The following is an 18,887-nucleotide window of genomic DNA, read 5'->3' as shown; positions in this document are numbered from 1 at the left end:
CACAGTCTATACCGATTGATTACATTACTAAAATACGTAAAAACTTGAATGTACGTTAACTACGAACCTAAATAAAAAATTCTTGATTTTAGGGTGAATTGCAATTCTTAAGGGGGTAAATGAGTAGTAAAGCTATTGTAAGGTAATAAATTTCAAATAAAAGGGAATTTTAAGAAAAATATAAGGAAATTTTCCAGTCGTCACAAAACCTCCCTTTTTTTTTTCTCTTTAGCCAATCTCCTCCATGAGCACCAGTGCATCTTATTTCTCCCATCATTTTCTCCCCACCAGTAGTTAGCAAAAATGGAGGTCACTTCTTTGCACAATTTGTTAGGGAGTTTAAAGCAGGACATTGTATAAACTGGCATTGCCATGAAAACTGCCTTCAATAATACTTCTTTCCCTCCTTGGCTGAGCAACTTGTTCTTCCAGCTATTCATTCTTCTACTGATACTATCCTTAATGTAGCCAAATACTTGCTGTTTAGATCTTGTTATCACCATAGGGAGCCGCAGATATTTTCCTTGAGTAGCCACCTGAATTGTGCCTAGGCTTTGTATCACTTCCACTTTCCTCTGATGACTCACATTGCTACTGAAGAACACTGAGGACTTTTCGAGGTTTATAGATTGACCAGACCCCTTCTCATACTTCCTCAAAATTTGAATAAGTTCCCTGGCTTCTTCTCTTTCAGCTTTACAGAAGATCAATGAATCGTTAGCAAAAAATAAATGAGTCATGCTTGGTCCAGTCCTACTTATCTTCATCCCTGAGATCCTTTTATCTCTCTCAGCCTTCTTCAATAAATTGGAGAACCCTTCTGAACATAAAAGGAAAAGATAAGGTGACAGTGAGTCGCCTTGTCTTATTCCTCTTTCTGGAATTACAAACTCTTTTGGTACTCCATTAATATTGAAGGAGTATGTAACTGAGGAGAGGCAACTCCATATCCATTTCCTCCAGACTGTCAAGAAATTTTCACTCCACTCTGTCGTAGGCCTTGGACATGTCCAGTTTCACAGCCATAAAACCATTCTGTCATTGTTTCTTATTTTTCATGTAATGCAAGTACTCATGAGACAAAATGACATTGTCAAGAATTTGCCTACCTGTGATAAAAGCTGACTGATTTTTACTAATGCAATGGCTCAAAACATTCTTGAGTCTATTGGCCAATATTTTTGAAATCACTTTGTACACAACATTATAGAGACTAATTGGCCTATAGCTCTTCAAATTAGTAGGATTCTGAATTTTGGGGATGAGGGAAATGACAGTATGATTCCAAGACTTAGGCAAGTTGCTTGATTGGAAAAAATGCCTAATAGCAGCAATTAAATCAGGTTTAACAACATGCCAGAATTTTTGAAAAAATAAAGGAAACATACCATCTTGACCTGGTGCCTTATTAGGATTCATGGAAAAAAGAGCTGATTTAATTTCCATCTCATCTACCTCTCTAGTTAACTTTGCATTCATCTCAGTAGTGATAGCAGGAGGTATACCATGAAGAATCTCTGCTATACCCTCACTCCCAGAATGAGAGAAAAGGACTCTATAATAGTCAGCTACTTCCTTTCCCAACTCCTCCTCACTTTTTGTCCAAGTTCCATCCTCCCTTTGAATGTTAAGCATTCTGTTTTTCCTTCTCCTTCTCTTCACACAAGCATGGAAAAATTTGGTGTTCTTATCCCCTTCTCTCAGCCAATCAATCCTTGCTTTCTAAGCCCAAAACTGCTCTTCTTCAGAGTAAGCCTCTTTCAACTGCTTCTTCAAATCTACAATCTTATCCTTACCTCCTGAGTCCTTAGAGTCCTTGATCTCCTTAATCTGAAGCTTCACTTGATTGATTCTTAGCAAAGAGTTTCCTGTGAAGTTGTTTTTCCATTTGAGTAGAGCCATTCTGCAATTAGCAACCTGTCTTGTAATCCTATACATACTATTTCCTTTAACTGGTTGTTTCCAAGCTTGCTCAACCACTTGATTAATGTCTTCCCTTTAAAAGACCATTTGATTAATGTCTTTGATAAGAGATTTATCACCCCACAATTGTTCTCTCACAGTCAAGACTTTCCACTGATGTTTCCTAATATTAGCATCACAGCTCATGTAAACACCAATAAACCACCACTCAAGCTGAGTGTCCGGGTCAATCACTAGAGCCTCTATAGTGAGGGCAGTTGTAACAACTTTCCTAACCTCTATATCATTGTTCCAAAACAAGGCCATGCCTTCTTTCCTATCCATAGCTTCCACAATCACACTTTCCTCAAATCTCAGAATTTTTTGGACCTTTTTCATATAACTAAACCTGTTTTTGGTTTCCCTTAGAAAAATCAAGTTTGGGGAGAGGAGGTTGTTAGTCTCCCTCAACTGGGAAACTGTCAAGAGGCTCCCTGCTCCTTGGTAGTTCCACACCAAAACCTTCATTGTAACATGAGGGGCCAGTTGAGGTTGGCCCCTACCCCTTCCAGTTTCTCACTCAGGTTCCCCTCTACCTCTTCCATTTTGTTTCTCTTAGGACCAATTTCATTCACCTGCATTTCTACCATGTCTTCATCCACCAAATTCAGTTTCCTTTTCCCTTGTTGAGGTGTCAGAGTCCTGTTCCCCCTCAGCTCTCTCAATGGCTGTCTAGAGATTTTGGGAGATCTCAACTGTTTCTTCATTTTCCTGTTATGTTTCTAGGCAGCCTTTGTTCCCACGTCAGAAGACCCTGGATCAATTTGCATTAAGGCTATTTCAGGTCTACTAGAATCTTTCTCTACTACTGTTACTGGCATTAGCTCCTGTGCTATTTGCTCAAGTCAATTCCTCTCCACTTCACCCTTGTTCTTCCCATGTTTCTCTACCTCCTCTGGGATACTCATCATTCCTTCTTCAAAAACACAGTTACTCTTTCCCCCAATGAGGGTTTTTGTAGCTTCTCTGGTACAGCTTACCTTCTGACTTTTGCTGCTATTTGAATTGAAGCTATGCATTTTTACTTCACTGCAGCTAACTTCAACTCTTTGTTGCTGTACCTCATCACCTCCAACCTCTTTGGACCTCTCCCTATCTGTCTGTTTCTCTTCATTACCCTTCCTATTGTCTTCCTTTCTCCCTGGCATAAAGTCCTTATGACTATATTTCATATTCACCTTTTCCTTAGGATTTAACAGAACCATCTCTCCATCTTTATAGCCCCAATGATTCTTCTCAGAGTTGTACTTATTCTGTTGTTCCTTTTGGGGTGATGATTTTCCTGTATTGGCTCTCATCCATGGACCGTACTGATGTTCTTGCTTCCCTTTGCATATCTGTATTACTTCCTTGCATGATTTTTCTCCATGTCCAACTACTCCACACTTGTAGCAAAAATCTGGACATCTCTCATATCTGAAGTTCAACCATTTTAAAAGTCCATTAACTTTAACTGTCGATCCCCTGAGTAGAGGTAGGGAGGTATCTAGTACCACTAATAGCTTTAAGTGTCTACCTTCCTTCCCTCCAACTTGAGGCACCGGAACATCCTTTACTTCCTGAAATACAGAACCAATTTTCCACCCCACTTCTTTTGTTATCCAGTGCACAGGTAGATTCCAAACTTGGACCCAGAGAGGTGCCAGGTCAAAAGCAGATGTGTCTTCCTCTATACCTTCAAACCAGTGTTTCATCACCAGAATTTGGTTGTCCATGACCCACGGTCCACCTCCTACTATCCTATCTCTGTCCTCCTTATTTGGAACATAAAACTGAAACATATTTGGACCCAATTCAATGATCCTCAGATTCCTTGGATACCCCCAAGCTGAGTTCACAAAGTTCTTAACTCCGACAAAGTTAACCACTTTCTTCCCTTTAATTCTCCCCACTAAACTTAACTGACATTCTTGAATACCTCTATCTATCTCTTCACCTCCAAGGTCAGTACCTTCCAGTTCTTTATCTGAAAGAGCGAACATTCTTATCGCATCTGCTAGTTCCTCCGCCATGGGGTCTAAACAAATTCTAAAGCTACCTCCTACTATCACTACTAAGACCAAGACTAGTCAAGCAAAGAGCCAAAGAAACTACCCAAGCAGACTTGGTCGCTTAAAAAAAGGAGGCCCTCCCTCCCTGTTTTTGAAAGAACTCAACAAAATATATTTTTAAAAATACTTATATTATATATATTTTTTATTTATATATGGTCTTCCTTATCCGCAAAAAAAGAAACTTTTGGAAAAGAGAGACACCAAAAACTCTAACAGAAGTGAATCACACATCAAGGAATAGTGGTGATAATGGCTCTGAAGATACCTGTCAGCACCCTTACGTCTTCCATGGAGTCTGTTTCCTTGGACTAGATTAGCTAAGATCGTTGCTGCATGCTCTCATTTTCCGACATTGTTGCTAAAACTTAGGTGCAAGCTTTCCACTGAATGGGGAACAAGATTCTCTCAAAGTTCTCGGCTTTTGTTGTCTCACTCTTTATTGTTCGATCTTCTTAACTTCATCAACGCATTAAAGATTCTGGCTGATGTCCGAATCTTGGGATTGTGTGTGTTTTTGCGGAAATTTTGAAGATTTTGAAAAGGTTTGAAACTCTCAAGGTTGAGAGACTGGCACTCTTACCTAGAGAGAGAAACTCTCACTTTTGGAGGGAGTCTCCACATGTTTCTTTTATGGATCGGCTAGGAAAATCTTACTAAAGCAGATACTAAACATGCAATTGCTATCAATAGAACTTCAAATCATCATTCAAAGACCCCATTATTCCATTATAAATATCATTTAAGAAGACATGGATTCATCAAACCCATTTTCAATCAAAAATCTCAAACAAGAAGACTTTGGACTAAAAGATCCATTATTCCATCAGACCCATTATTTGTGCAAATAACTTGATTTTGTCAAACCCAATTTAGACTTTATCTGAATTAAAGTCTTCTTATGAGAATATCAACGAGTAAGGTTTACGATTTTACTCTCCACAACCCGAGAGAATGATACCATAGTCGAACCCATAGCCCAAGCCTATGAAGTGTCATCTTTGGTGGAATTGAAATCTAAATCAAACTCGAAACATGTTAAGTTATTCGAATAAACAATGATTTTTTTTATTGAATTTTGTGAGATTGGAGAATATAGCAATGAGAAAAAAGATGCAGTGAAGTAGCCCCAAATCAAATCTAAGTGAAAAAGAGGAGATAGCTAGTGTGGTGAAACCAAGTGTAGAGATCTTGTCGTGGTCTAATGGCATAGCCTGTGCAAATTTGGTGGAATAGAGAGGAATCAGACAGACTAAGCAGAGATTGGGCTAAGTTTGGGTTGGGGTAATTCAGACTGCTAATTTGGGAGATAAGACTCACATTTGGTGCGCATCTCTTTCAATCACCGTTAGTAGAAGTGTTTTCCATCCGATTTCCATTTAACATCTACACACATGGAGATAATGTAGTCATTTACAAACCATAGGGGGATGATGTAGCGGAATGCGATACCATATGGGGATTAACAGAAACTTACCCATCAGAATATGGCGTGATCCCCGCCCCATCTCACAGTGCGCGCGCACACACATGTAATTTTTTTTTTTTTTTTTTTTTTTTGCATAGAAGTATTTCAGCCTTTCAGCCAGACTAAACCCTTACCTCAAGAATACATAGCGAAGTAGCACACAAAAATCGATAACGAGATCTGCTAGTAACTACCAGATTACAGAACCAGTCGGACTACCCACGAGGCTCACACGCACACATAAATAGTTTTACATTTTTTATTTGGGTTGAATACTTGAATTAGCACAAAAGGACATTCTTTATTCCTATGAAACCTGCATAACTATTACCATTCTAAAATTTTGTTGATATGACACGTGATATTTCATTCTTTATGTTCATGTGATTAGGCTTTTAACATTTTGATGAAAAAAGCTTATGCAAATTATATTTTGTCAAGAACATGCTAATGACTTCTCTTAAGAGGCTGAGAAACCGCGGCTATTCGCTAAAATGATTGGATAAAACATCTTACAAGTATTGAATAAACGATATGATTGCACTCAAAACAATTCACACAGCTATAATATCGTTTCAGTTTACTAGAATATGCATAGGTTTGATTACCAGAAGCGGCCATGTCCATGACTCTAATATGCATGGCAAAATGGACCAGAGAGAGAGAGAGAGAGAGAGAGAGAGAGAGAGACCATCACCCTGCATATTGTTCTCTTCGGCTTCATGCCATGATTCCATAACTCGTGTAGTTAAGGCAACACAACTTCCAGTTTCCACCTCAGTGGCAGCACACCTATATTTCTCAAATTCTGATATGCATGCTTTTTTTTTTTTTTTTCTAATTAGAAAAATAAGGACACCTTCGGCAGAATTGCACCATCACCCACTGCACTGGCTCAGTCATATTTCTTGCAGCTAAACCAACAAGTTCTACAGCATAAAGAAACAATAGAGAAAGAGTTCCCTCGTCAATATATGATGCACAAAATTATCTCATTAATCAAAATGCAGGATACAGTTTCATGTTAGTCAGCAAAAAATTCATAGTACAAAATGAGGGTCAGGAAAATAATTGACTAGAAGTCAATTTAGTTCCTTACTGCCATCCTCAACCCAAGGATTAAATCTTTGCATCTGTCCTTTAAAAGTTTGTAGAATGCTAAGTGAAGAGAACTCTCGAGGATTATATCATTGCTTAGAGGAAGCAAATAAGGTTGTTGTCTTGCTGATATCCTTCCAAATGAGGGCTGCTCATTACCTACCCCCTAAGGTTTACTTGACTGAGATCGATTTGCCTAGGACTGCACATGGCAAAGTTAGAATTGATAGACTTGGTTTTCCCTCTTTTAGGAAATGTTAATGTGATTTTTTAAACTCCAGATTTCTTGCAAATTTCCCTTGTACATTTGGAGGTAAGGTGTATGTTCCCCTCCTCTGTGTTTTTATGGTTTATTAATAAAATATGAGGGTGGCGTCCCTCCAAGAGTTTGCCCCAAAAAAAAAAAGGAGTGATACAGACAGAAACAGACTAAATTCAAAAATTGATGTGCCAAAACAGCAGCAGGTGGAAGCTTCCTCTGAGAATGAAGCATATCTCCATGTCAAGCAACACAGAGAGGAAAACAACTGTTTAATACCAAAATTGCACATTTTAAGCGCTTCAGAGATTAAAGAACAGATGAATATATTATACTTGAGAACTTTTTATGGAAAATAACATCAATTCTTTCCACTATCACCAATGGTATTTGTCCTGATATTACACATGTAGATCATCAATTTGCCTTTATGCACATCACCAGGAGATTATCCAAATGCAGCTCATATGTACTTGCCGAGGAACAATTAAAACGTAAATGGCAGAAACAATTTTCAAGATAACTATTCAGGATGAGCAAACTAGCTCTGCTAAACTTTCATAGGGACCTAATGGTCCTTAAAAATCACCCTAAGTTTATATTGTAACAGTCTGGGTTTAACTAAAATTATCCAAGAGAAATTTTCCATGGCAACTAAGGCCACAGGATTTGCTACGGAATGACCAACTGTTTAAATTCACTGTTTCCCATACTTCAAATCAAATCATAATAGTGTTAGGGTCAAAGAAACCTTGATGCTATACCAATTGGTTGCAAAAGTCCAAAATTGAGTGGTAAGACTAAAGGTATGTGCCTCAGATGACATAATGGCTTCAAGTTTTAGGTCAAGGTAGAGCAGCAAGACACGAATTTAGTGTCATTAGCAGACTTCTCCAAATTTCCCTTCATACAGTATAAGTTAGCAATAATACAATTGAAGAAGATGCTCTCTTCTTGAAGAAGCTGAATTCATCAGTAAGCATCCCTGATTGGTTGTCTGGAGACAAGTGATGATTAATTACATCACAACATGAGGTCAGGTGATTTAGAAGACAGGACTATTGTAACCAGTTGATTGGTGTATAACGACAACAGCGGAAATGGCAAAGTAGATGCACAGGCACATATGAAAAGCACAGCCATACCTAAGATGTATCCAATCACAGAAATGAAAAGTCAGTAGAAATGTTTTCTAAATATAAATCAGTTTCTCTTTACAATAACTGACCTCAGCCACCCCAAAATCCAGAAAGAACTACTCATCCTCCTCAAAGTCCATGAGAAAGTCAGTGAGGTTCTCTGAATCATCTATAGCTTCTTCCAGAGACAAGTTATTGTTCTTTGGTTTACCCTGCCAGCAAAAATCAGCCTGAGTTAAATATTATTGCTTCAGATTAATTAACCATGAAATTAAAATTTCCCTAGCTTCAATATCCCCGAGGGTAAAATTCAGAGTCATAAAGGTGCATGTAATATAGTAGTTGTCAGTTCAAAACCCCTCCTGATGAAACCTATTCAAACCACTACACAGATACAGAGAAAAGAGTAAGAAACTGGTCAACTCTATGAAAACTATATCTGCTTTTATCTTTACACTCAATATCCCCACCAATACTTAACAGGTCAAGATAAATTCATATGGTAAAAAGATAGAAAACCAGAAAAATTTAATATCTGCCAAATGCCTCATTTCTAAACTTTACCTGTACATGGCAGTCAAGTCAACAGTTACTTTTAAGAAAAAAGTCATAAGTTCCATGTCTTTAACTTTGCCCACATTACAAGGATATAAAGAGCAAATGCACCAATTAGTAGTAGATTGACTCATTATTGGAAGCTTTTCAACTGAGTAGCCCCATAGAGCATGGAAGGTCATGTAACTGGCTAGATAAAGAATCAAATTATAAGGTCCCCTGACAGTACTCGTCATATCCACAGGAGTAATAAGGAAAGATTATGCAAATATTAGAAGACAACATATGCTAGGATAAAATCACAATCACCTTTGATTTCCGAAGTTCAGGATTACTTTTCAGAATGCTCCAATTGCGCGAAATTTTTTCTTCTTCTCCATCATCACTTTCCTCTCCCTCATCCTATAGCAAAGAAGCATCAAAAGCACTATTGTTTAGAAAAACCAGAAAGAGAGAGAGAATCTCTCAGTCAAAACAGCACAAATCCATGCAGGCTCACATCGTTTTCCCCAATGTCTACAGCTTGAGCCATGGCTTCATCCATATCTGTCATCTGTCACAGACAAGATTATGCACAAAATGAGCAGTTAAAGCCAAAATAAATTCAATTATAAATGTAGAACTGAGAATATGGACATGTAGCAGCTCATTTCTCAGAGTTTATCATATAATCAAGTAGATCAGTAACTATAACTACATATGTGGCTACTCCTATTTCCTGAATATTTGGTTGCAGCAACTGAGGGGAACATATATAGGAGATATTATCTACATTTCAAGCTGTGTACTTACTCAAAGCAAACAAATCAAGAAGAACTTGGGAGAATGCCAGATAAAGTCATTCAGATTCATAGAGTTGCAGGATCGTCAATGAGCCATGGTGAAATGACAATGGCACTTTGGTGCAAGAGAACATAAGAATACCAAAATTGTTCACCGGAGAGGATATGCATTGTTAAATATATGCACTGAAGTGTACTATTTTAAATTTGTGAAAGAACCAAGATACAAGAGGGTAAATTTTAATTCTAGAAGTTGGACAGCAAGAGGTGATGTACGATTATAATCTCAGTACCTCAAGTTCTTCTGTCTTCTCTTTAGCAAGTTTCATCTCTAGCTCCTCCCGCGATATTATTTTCCCATGCTGATCAGATATATTGCATAATAACCAACAAAAAAGAATAAGCACTTGTATTCAGAGAGAAAAATCAGCTAACAAAACAAAACATGTGTATCCAAATTTGTTTAAGGCTTTGCATAAAAACAATGTTGCATTTTTTTTTAATTATCTTGGGAGTTGCCAAGTCTACAATTTAGATGGACCTAATTCAAAATTTGTGTTAACATCTGGCAATATAGTACAAGTACCGCATTCATTACTGCTATTTGGTTAAAGCAAGACCTACCTTGGAGCAGTATCACAAAGACTCATATTGGTCAGAGAAATGCAGCTTCAAGTGTATGATAGAATAAATAAATGACAAGAAGAGAAACAATTTACTCAATTCAGCACTAAAGTAACACCTTCTCCTTCTTAAATCACTTAAAAGCATCCACATCATAGTTCCACATTTCAAGAGATGACCACATTTCCTTATCTATTAAATTACTCTGAGATTTATAAGACCCATTCATTTCAATTCTTGGAATATTTCATTTCTACACTCAGGGCAGGTATAGAAACATGGCTATGAAAAATGTGCAAGCTTCTGGAAGGGAAATCCTATATCAAGCAAAACATACAGTCATCAAGCACAACAGATTCCTAAATTGGCAACTAGGTTTAGGACAGTGGCCTATATGATACATAAAGGCCCCAAAGAACCATAACATGGTTGAAACTAATTTGCAGAAACATAAAAATGTCTTATTAGTTCCAGACAAATATAATCATCATTAGTAATTTGTCTTGGTGAAATAGACCCGTTCTATTGCCATTTATTTGCTTTTCTGCTTGCTTTCCAGATGATGAACTATTTGAACATAAAACTTATAAACATTCTTGGTTAGTAGTGCAAAAAAGTCAAAGCCTAATAGAATTATCCCTTATTTAAAAAATAGTTTATACATAAACATGGTAAGATGGAGCGTGAGTTACAAGCACCAAACCTCTTTCAGATACACCAGCATATCTGGTGTAGGCTCATGAAAATCTGGACCCCTGAAATCAATGACAGCATCTGGATCCTGAATGTAGTTAATAGTTGGGTAAACTGGATCTCCACCCCATACTGCAACAAGCAAAGACCAGAGTTCTTCAGGAACCAGATAAACATAACAAGAGCAGCAAGTAAATCAAGTTTTCTCTACAATAGAGAATAGCTCATTGATTCCTAGCAGAGTAAAGCAAAATGCTGAGACTCTACAATTGGATAATAAAGAGAGACTACATTTTTCTGTACTAGGTGCCAGATTGGACACCAATTTGGTGTTTCCACGTATCACCATTCAAAGACATACCAAGCACATTTAAACTGAATATGAAGGAGAAAAAACAGTTAAGCTAAATCAGACTAAGTAACAATAAACAGGATCCCTACATGTGCATTACTGCCTAACCCATACTCATCAATTGATATTGACTACCTAACCCATACTCATTAATTGATATTGAGTGCCTAACCCATATTCATGACCAAATTAAAATAACTTCAGGACCTCATCTATACCATTATCTTTTCTAGACTAAAAGTTAAGATTTGTTTCAGCAAAGCTATCAGGTGACAGCATCAGTATTTTTGTGCATATATTTGCTTGTGATGTCTGTAATGTTAAACTGCTATATCCAGTAAGACCATCCTAATTCCCTCCACTGAAAATTAAATGACATCATCATTTTGAATGATGATTAATCATAACTATCACTTTATGCAATTTTCTTTTACGACAGAATGAATTGATGCAAAATCCAAGGATATGCAAAAGTTTTGTCACCAGAAGCCCCATTAAAGTTCTGTGAGTCTGTTTAGGTTGCCACCTGAAGCCCCATTAAGGTTCTTAACTTGAATAAAATGGAATCATATAAGTGAAACATTTCACAACTACAACGAAAATCTATGAAGATGTGAAACTGAAAGCAAAGATCAATGATGAGAAATAGAAATTTCTTCTGACCACACAAAACAAATATAAACAGAAACAAATATACACGAGAGATTATGGGAAAAAATGTAGATACTTTCTTTTATTTGATCCTCTCGCATTCTCATTGCTAAAGGATCACGTCGAATACGAACATCAGTACCCATCATGATGCGGTACTCTTGATCAGTTTGATGCGTAAACATTTCAATGAGTTGTGTGTTTTCATCTTCACCAGTCTCTTCAAAATGCTTTTGAACAGCTTCCCTCGAAGTGTCTCTCTTCCAAGCTTTCACCCATTCTGAGTAGTAAGCTAATGGACCAATCTTTTCCAATCTTTCTTGTTCAGCCTTCAGCCTAATGATTCAACACATCAAATCCCACATCAAAAATGAAAACTAATTAACTGCTTCCCTGAATTAGATCACCATAACATAAACTTACCTGAATCAGATCACCATAATATAAACAAGAAACTCCCACCACTAGCATTAATCTGCCACTATTCTTTATAATTTTCTTTTTTGTATGCGAATACGGTGATATGATAGGCTTAAATGCCAGAGCCATGATCAGGCTAGGGGTACAACTACTCCGCGCTAAGGGAATTCAAACAAAAAAGGGGCTAAAACCCATGCTTTTAATCGAATTGTTCCCACATGGCACCACCAAAGTTTGAGTAGTTCCTCTTCCCCTAATAGTGCCCCAAAAGTTTTCACTTGTAGACTTCAAAACAAACAAAAAGAGTATTTGCAACATTTTCAATCTCTTAATCACCTCTATATTAACCTGATGGAAAAATTTTACATTTTAAGGGTTAATGGAATTAATTTAAAATCATACTCAAAATTATATTAAACATCAAACTGCAAGACCATAAACCAGTAAGAACCATTTTGACATTCCTCCCCAGTCAAAGGTATTGGCCCTGCCATTGCACGGACTATCATGTCTGTCACACTAGTGTTGCAGTATATGTTGCAAATGCTTGAGCAGGAACTTTAAAACTCAACATTGGAACTTAAATTCTAGAAAGAGAAAATTCATTTGATATCCAACAACAATATTTAACATTTGCAACCAAAAAGCGCTAAACGAGTATATCCAAATTATACTTCAAGCACATTCCTCAACTGCAAAAGAAGCTTGAAAAACAAGAATTCTGAAAAAGAAGCTTGAAAAAGAAGAATTCAAGCAATACAACTGGATGGTGCGAAGCTCCCCAAAGACCACTGATCATACAAAATTACAGAAATTCTTAAACGATCAAACAAAGTACGAAACAGGAAGAAAATACCAAGGAATACACCATTTACTCCAATTAATTGCTAGCCCACTAAGCTGGCTCAATTCAGGAATTTGCCTGTAAAAAGATGACCAAAGCCTTTACCATCATAGCGGAATGTCGATATTCAACAATTTATATAATTGTACAAAATACTACAGCAGATGCTAGTCTCTATTTTTTGGACCATATCCTGAATATTATGCTAAGCAGCCTCAACTATGCCTGCAAGATGGTCAAGAATCTTAGTTTGTGGTCATCATTAATGAACTCATCAGAAACTTTAAGTCCTACTTGTGCTTGATTTAAATTTGAAATGATGAACACATTCACCTTGAAATCCGTTGTAGCCAGTGGACACAGTTCTGAGCTAATTACAAGATGCTATAATTTTCCACCCTTGGGTCAGACACCCTTGGGCGGTCTGACCAGATTTTACATATTGCTATAACTGAGAAATTATATTTTGACAAAAGATTATAATTGCTTGTCCATGTGTCAGCTTTGTAGCGATTTTAGTTGAATAGTGACAATGCTAAAACTATACTTTCAGACTGATGCATCAAGTGATACACCAGATGAACCAGCCAACAATTCTGCACATTGTTGACAACAACAAATCATTGAAGATCATGGGAAGGATAAGAACTTTAGTTTACAGAAGGCAATGTTGCAAATTCCAGAAGATCAATCCATGTGTGTAAGAATTCCTTATTACCTTTCCTCTTTGTATATATGTCGCCTTGCTCTGTAAAGTGAAGTCTCAGTCAATGTTGGATGGTCACCATAGAGCTTTATTTGCCCAGTCTCTGCCATTGCTTTAAGAAACACCTGCTCCCAAAAGCAAATATCAATCCACAAAGACAATGACAACACTATTGAGATGAAACCGAAGATCCCAGTGATGCAAAACTTCAAACTTTGAGAAGAATATTTTACAGTCATTTTAAATTCTATATCATCTATAGGGGAAAAGAAACATAGAATCTCCAGATTTACTCAGCAATGGTCAAAGAAGCCAATTGTGAATGTCAAGTCAGTCTATCAAAAGTAAGTGTTGATATTCCAATTAAATTAACATTTTTTTGCAATAACAATCAATTGTCAATTTGAGTGACAAACCGTTTCAACATCAGGCCTCCTCCTTTGCCACCTTGACCATTGTTCTTTTTCTGGCTTTCTCCAGTTCCACCATAGTTCTTCACTTGTAAGTGGCTCTTCTACTGGCTTCTTTGCTTTTGGATCAATGAAAGGGTGAGGACGTCCAATTTTCTTATCCATCTCGTAGTCACTTAAGTTCTCTTCCTCTGGTTCTGACTGATAAACAACATACTCAGATAACAATTCTTTGGGCTCTTCTAGTACATCATCAGGAATGTCAGGAACTCCACTTGTTTCCGAAGTCTCAGAGGAAGCAACTGATGCTTTATACTTTTTCCTTCTGCTTCCAGGATTTTGTCCATAAGAAGGACTTGTAGTTGAGGCACCCATTGGCTCAGGAGCCCTGGCAGCTCTTACTCGACTTGCAGTCCCTTCTGGCCAGAACTCTTGCCCTGGAATACTTGCACGAGCTCCAGAAGCTGGTTCAAGCTGCCCAGACGTAGAGTCCAAGTAACTATGATATGGAGGAGGTTCAACAGATACTTGCTCGAATGAACTCCCTTCTTTGTTAGAATTCTCACATTTTATACAGGGAAGAAGACGCACATTCCCAGATGAATGGTGCAATCCAACCTTTAACTGCCAAATTGAAGTAACAAATGCCCTTGCAAATGAAGTCTGATGCCAAATAGATGATTAATTGTTAGCATTCTGAAGCAGATTACTAGGCTATCACTTCCAAGAAAAACTGAACTCAACATTCTTGTGACATGAGCATTAAAAGGCTAGCACAAGATATGTCTTATAACATGAAATTTAGACATTGAAAAAAAAAAAAAGAAATCACGTGATTTCACATTTTCATACATTCAAAGAAGCCTACGTCCAATCCAAGCCTGCATTCTTTTCCCCCCCTACTTGCAGGCAATGGATGTACCCATATGCCCACAGCCATATGACTAAGGATGAAGACTTGTATACCCGTCAGAACAAGGGCTATAGCTGGAGAGGTTGGGAGCTCTGAGACAAACCATTTCCAGTGTTCCCAAGTTAACATCACTACTGAAATAAACAACTTTTGAAAAATTCAGCAAAATAATCAGAGCTTTTGAGATTGATGATTTTATAAAAAGTATCAGGATAAGAAAGAAGGTTTATCTGTAAAGAGGAAAAGTGCTTCCTTTTTAACCAAGTTTAAAGTGTTCTTACTAAACTAAGCCTTGATAGTCAAACTACCCACATAAATTATAATTTCCTCATTACTACATCAATAGTCTGGGTGATACAACAGTTGATGATAAAATTATGCCTGCACAACAATATAATATATGGATGAAAACTTGTACACCCGTCAGAAAGAGGGCTATAGCTGAAGAAGTTGCAACGTCCAACTGTCACTGAGACAAAAAGTTTCCAGTATGCCCAAAGTCTGCATCACTACTGATTACTGAAAATAATCAAGTTCCGAAAAATTTCGCATAACAATTGCAGTTTGTTTGAAATTGACCATTTCCTTACAATATCGTTATAAAAAAAGGAAGTTTATCCTAAAAAGGAAAGATAAATTATTAACCAAGATTTAAAGTCTCTTATCAAAACTAAAACTTGATAGTCAAACTACCCATACAGAATTATACAGAATTTCCAGATTAGTACATCAATAATCAGGGTAAGACAATAATTACAGGTGAATGAATTAATTAAAACTCCATTTTACGTAAAATTAAAAGGGAATTATTATAACAAATAAAGGTGTAGTAAGAAAACCTTAGAACCCTGCAAATGCCGCCTCTTAGCAACTGACCCGTCAACAGAAACAATCCTTCTTGATATTCCATTATCTGCAAAACCCACAAACTTTTTAGAACAGAATATTAATAATAAATAAAAAACTGCAGCATCCCATCTATATTGGAAGTATTTCAAAACTGAATTTGAAAAAGAATGCATCAAGTGACTGCAGAGAAGTGCAAAGAAAGAGTGACCTTGACACAACACCCAAGAAGGTGATATTGAAGATACCATTTCTGCTATTGGAGATGACAAACCCACTAAAATTTTTGGATTAAATATTTCATTGGCCTGAATAATTACATCCAATGTGACGTAAACTTGTTTTGTTTTAAAAACCTTGTTGTGGGTTTCTTGGCTGGGTTTTAGGCATGGGTTTTAATTTGAAGAAGATAAAGTGTATGGGGGTCGGGTGTATCTTGCTGAACGACGTCGTTCATTTACCTAGAGATTGGAGAAGCCACAGTTCAGCTTTGAACCCGGACCAACAATTTGTTGAATCTGAGCTGGAACGGGTCGGATGTATCTCGCTGAACCACATTGTTCATTGACTCGGAGAGATCGGTGTTGCCAAAAAGTTAATGTTTAAACCAAGATTAGAGGTGTCAAATAAAATCATTTAATTAATTTTATCCATACCCGCCCATTAATAACTGAATATGGGTACATTAAATTTTTATATATGAGTATAAATAGGTTACCCAATTATACCCAATTATTAAATGGGTATAATTGGATAACCCATTAAACCCAATTAACCCATTTAACTTGCATTCCCAAACTTCTTTCTATTTTCAGTTTTCACCGTCAATCTTCTTCTCCTCCCCACCAGCAAGCCCACTGCTTCCCCCCCTCTTCCTCCAGTGTTTGATTCCCCTCTCCCTTCTCCCCGTCTCTGCTTAATAGAAGGTTTTTGCCCCTTCCATGTCCGATTCCTGAGCTGATTGATGGATAACTTTTCTAATGCCATTAGATCCTGGAAACGCCACTTATATTTTTTAGCTCTAGTTTTTTTCCCTTCATTTGATACCATTGCATTTCTTTGCTTAATGTTCACAGGAATCTAAATATTGTGAGAAAAGTTGAAAAGCTTTGGGAGCTTGAGGTACAAGAAAATTAGAATCAATCTTCAATTTTGTTTGGATGGAATTGTTGGCATAGTATTTGGACATGGGAGGAGAGAGACAGAGCATATGCTGCAGATCCTGCACCCCGGATGCAGTTGGTGGTATCTGTAGCATTGTGGAGTCTACAGGTAAGGCTTTCCTGCTTAAATTTGTGGTGGGATGCATACTTATTGGCTGTAGTAGTATTTGAATGGGATCTTACTTTTGCTGGTTCTATGACAACTCTACTGGGAAAGTTTTACTTGTATGCATTCGTCTCCTTGCAATCTGTGAAGCTGTTTGTTATTATTGTTCCCAGTAATTGCAAATTTGGAAAACTTCCAGTGCCTAGTAATTTCTTTTTAGTCTATTCGTAACAAATTTGTTCAGCACTACTGGTAACAATTTCTTGAAGGCTACAAAATCTGCAATGACGAGGACAAGATTGGTTGGCCATAGTTTTTCAAAATTTACACGACGCTAAACTGAGGTCTAAGGATCCAGCCATGTTCTTTTTCTATAACAGGAATCTTGTTAAGTAGCATATTCTTTAAATTTTTCCTATAACAGGTATCTTGTTATTGGGCATGTAATTTTATTATTTTTTAAATAAAAATGTTGTTGGAAACGGGATAGAAAAGCATAGAAAATTAACATGATAGAAAAGCATAATATCTCGTATATAATATCATTGACAGTAGTATTTTAGGTTCAATCTGATGCATTGTTTAGGGGAAAGTTTCTGGTATAAATTTGCTTCATGTCAATTAAGCCACACATAACACATAAAAAGGTGGATCATATACACATGAAATCCTCTTTTTCTATGTAATTTGGTTTATGTGAACGGTGGCATATGTCATAATCTACCCATATCCTTGTAAAGGGTATATTTGGCTAGGATATGTTTTAGGTTCTCGATATTGTTGTAGTGCTAGAGTTTGAGCTACAATGTGGAATGGAATTTTGTGGCTTGTGTCTTGTGTATTATTCAGCCTTTGTTGTTATGACATGGTTATATTTGTGCCTAGTTATCTGGAAAATGGAAAGATGCTGATTTTGTTTGCATGATCAGGCTTAAATTGGTTCTAGCAACCTTGTCAGGATGCTGATACTGATGCACTGAATGCAGCAGCATCACTGTTGTAAGGTTCTCCCATTAGAAAGAGTCAAAAAGCTAAAAAACCAAAGTGGCAAGGAACTTTTTAAAGTGCTAAAAATTGGAAGTTGTTGAAACTTGGGCTTGGCTATCAAGTCATTGAAACTGGCAAGTGCAGTCAGCACAATTAAGTCTGAGAGGGCAGGGCAGGACAAGTTATATGTAAGGCTGAGAGTCTTAGATAGGAAAACATCAGATGAGGTGTACAAAGTTGGTAGTATAGATAACAGAAATGCTATCCCTTCATGATCCAACAGATGAGTTGTCAGAGCACATTCAGGAACTATGTTCTTATACAAGCCATGAGCCTACCAATACAGATGAGTTGATCCAAGGTTCTTCAAAGCGTTCGAGACAACTCACGTCATTGATTTGGAAGGAATTTGATATATTGTATGTTGAACCAGATGGTTCACAAAGAGCACAATGTAAATGGTGCAAGCGTGATTATGCATGTGGTGGAACAACCGGAACAAGCAACTTATGGCGTCATCTTTCAAATGGAGTAACAGGTATGTTATACTTAACCTTTTTGTGCACATGATCTTGTATTTTACTTTTTTAGTCACTTATTGAACTTTACTTTTGATTTCAGCTTCTGAAGATGAAGAAGATAGAGAAAGACTGAGTATTGACTTTGCACCTTTAGTTGCTAAACTTACTAACCTTCATGTTGGCGGATTCCAACAATGAGCTGGAGGAGTTTTATGCTATGCTATGCAGTTGTACGAAGCTTGTGCTTGTTAAGTATCTTGATAGAGTAGCTAGTTGTGGGAATTCAAGTAGCTATTGTTTATTCTCGTACTGAAGGTTGGCAAGAAGTTTTGGCCAT

At 37.1% G+C, this 18,887-nt stretch overlaps 2 protein-coding genes across 4 annotated transcripts; one reads left to right on the top strand and one right to left on the bottom strand.

Annotated features, from left to right (window-relative positions):
- Positions 1-5,979: 5,979 nt before the first annotated feature.
- Positions 5,980-16,235, bottom strand: LOC113783389 (protein PLASTID TRANSCRIPTIONALLY ACTIVE 12, chloroplastic). Of its 3 annotated transcripts, none has more exons than XM_027329512.1 (11): positions 15,985-16,233; positions 15,767-15,840; positions 14,021-14,677; positions 13,617-13,729; positions 11,711-11,970; positions 10,642-10,763; positions 9,608-9,676; positions 9,032-9,085; positions 8,842-8,934; positions 8,067-8,189; positions 5,980-6,410 (listed from the first exon to the last, which is right to left on the bottom strand). In XM_027329512.1, the coding sequence occupies exons 1-10, from the start codon at positions 16,022-16,024 to the stop codon at positions 8,094-8,096; spliced, it is 1,578 nt and encodes a 525-aa protein (XP_027185313.1). In that variant the 5' UTR covers positions 16,025-16,233; the 3' UTR covers positions 5,980-6,410; positions 8,067-8,093. The 3 variants fall into 3 exon arrangements, with proteins under 3 accessions (XP_027185313.1, XP_027185314.1, XP_027185312.1); XM_027329513.1 differs by lacking the exon at positions 5,980-6,410 and adding an exon at positions 7,527-7,983 and having other exon boundaries at positions 11,777-11,970; positions 15,985-16,235; XM_027329511.1 differs by lacking the exon at positions 5,980-6,410 and adding an exon at positions 7,527-7,983.
- A 1,340-nt stretch (positions 16,236-17,575) lies between these two features.
- On the top strand, positions 17,576-18,887 carry LOC113783814. The gene is made up of 2 exons (XM_027330043.1): positions 17,576-18,567; positions 18,651-18,887. Exons 1-2 carry the CDS (start codon positions 18,288-18,290, stop codon positions 18,746-18,748), a joined length of 378 nt encoding a protein of 125 aa, XP_027185844.1. The 5' UTR covers positions 17,576-18,287; the 3' UTR covers positions 18,749-18,887.

The sequence above is a fragment of the Coffea eugenioides genome, chromosome 9 (genome assembly GCF_003713205.1).
Source record: "Coffea eugenioides isolate CCC68of chromosome 9, Ceug_1.0, whole genome shotgun sequence".
NCBI lineage: Eukaryota > Viridiplantae > Streptophyta > Magnoliopsida > Gentianales > Rubiaceae > Coffea > Coffea eugenioides.
The sequence above is the reverse complement of the archived record's forward strand: the minus strand, read 5'-3'. Positions and strand labels throughout refer to the sequence as shown.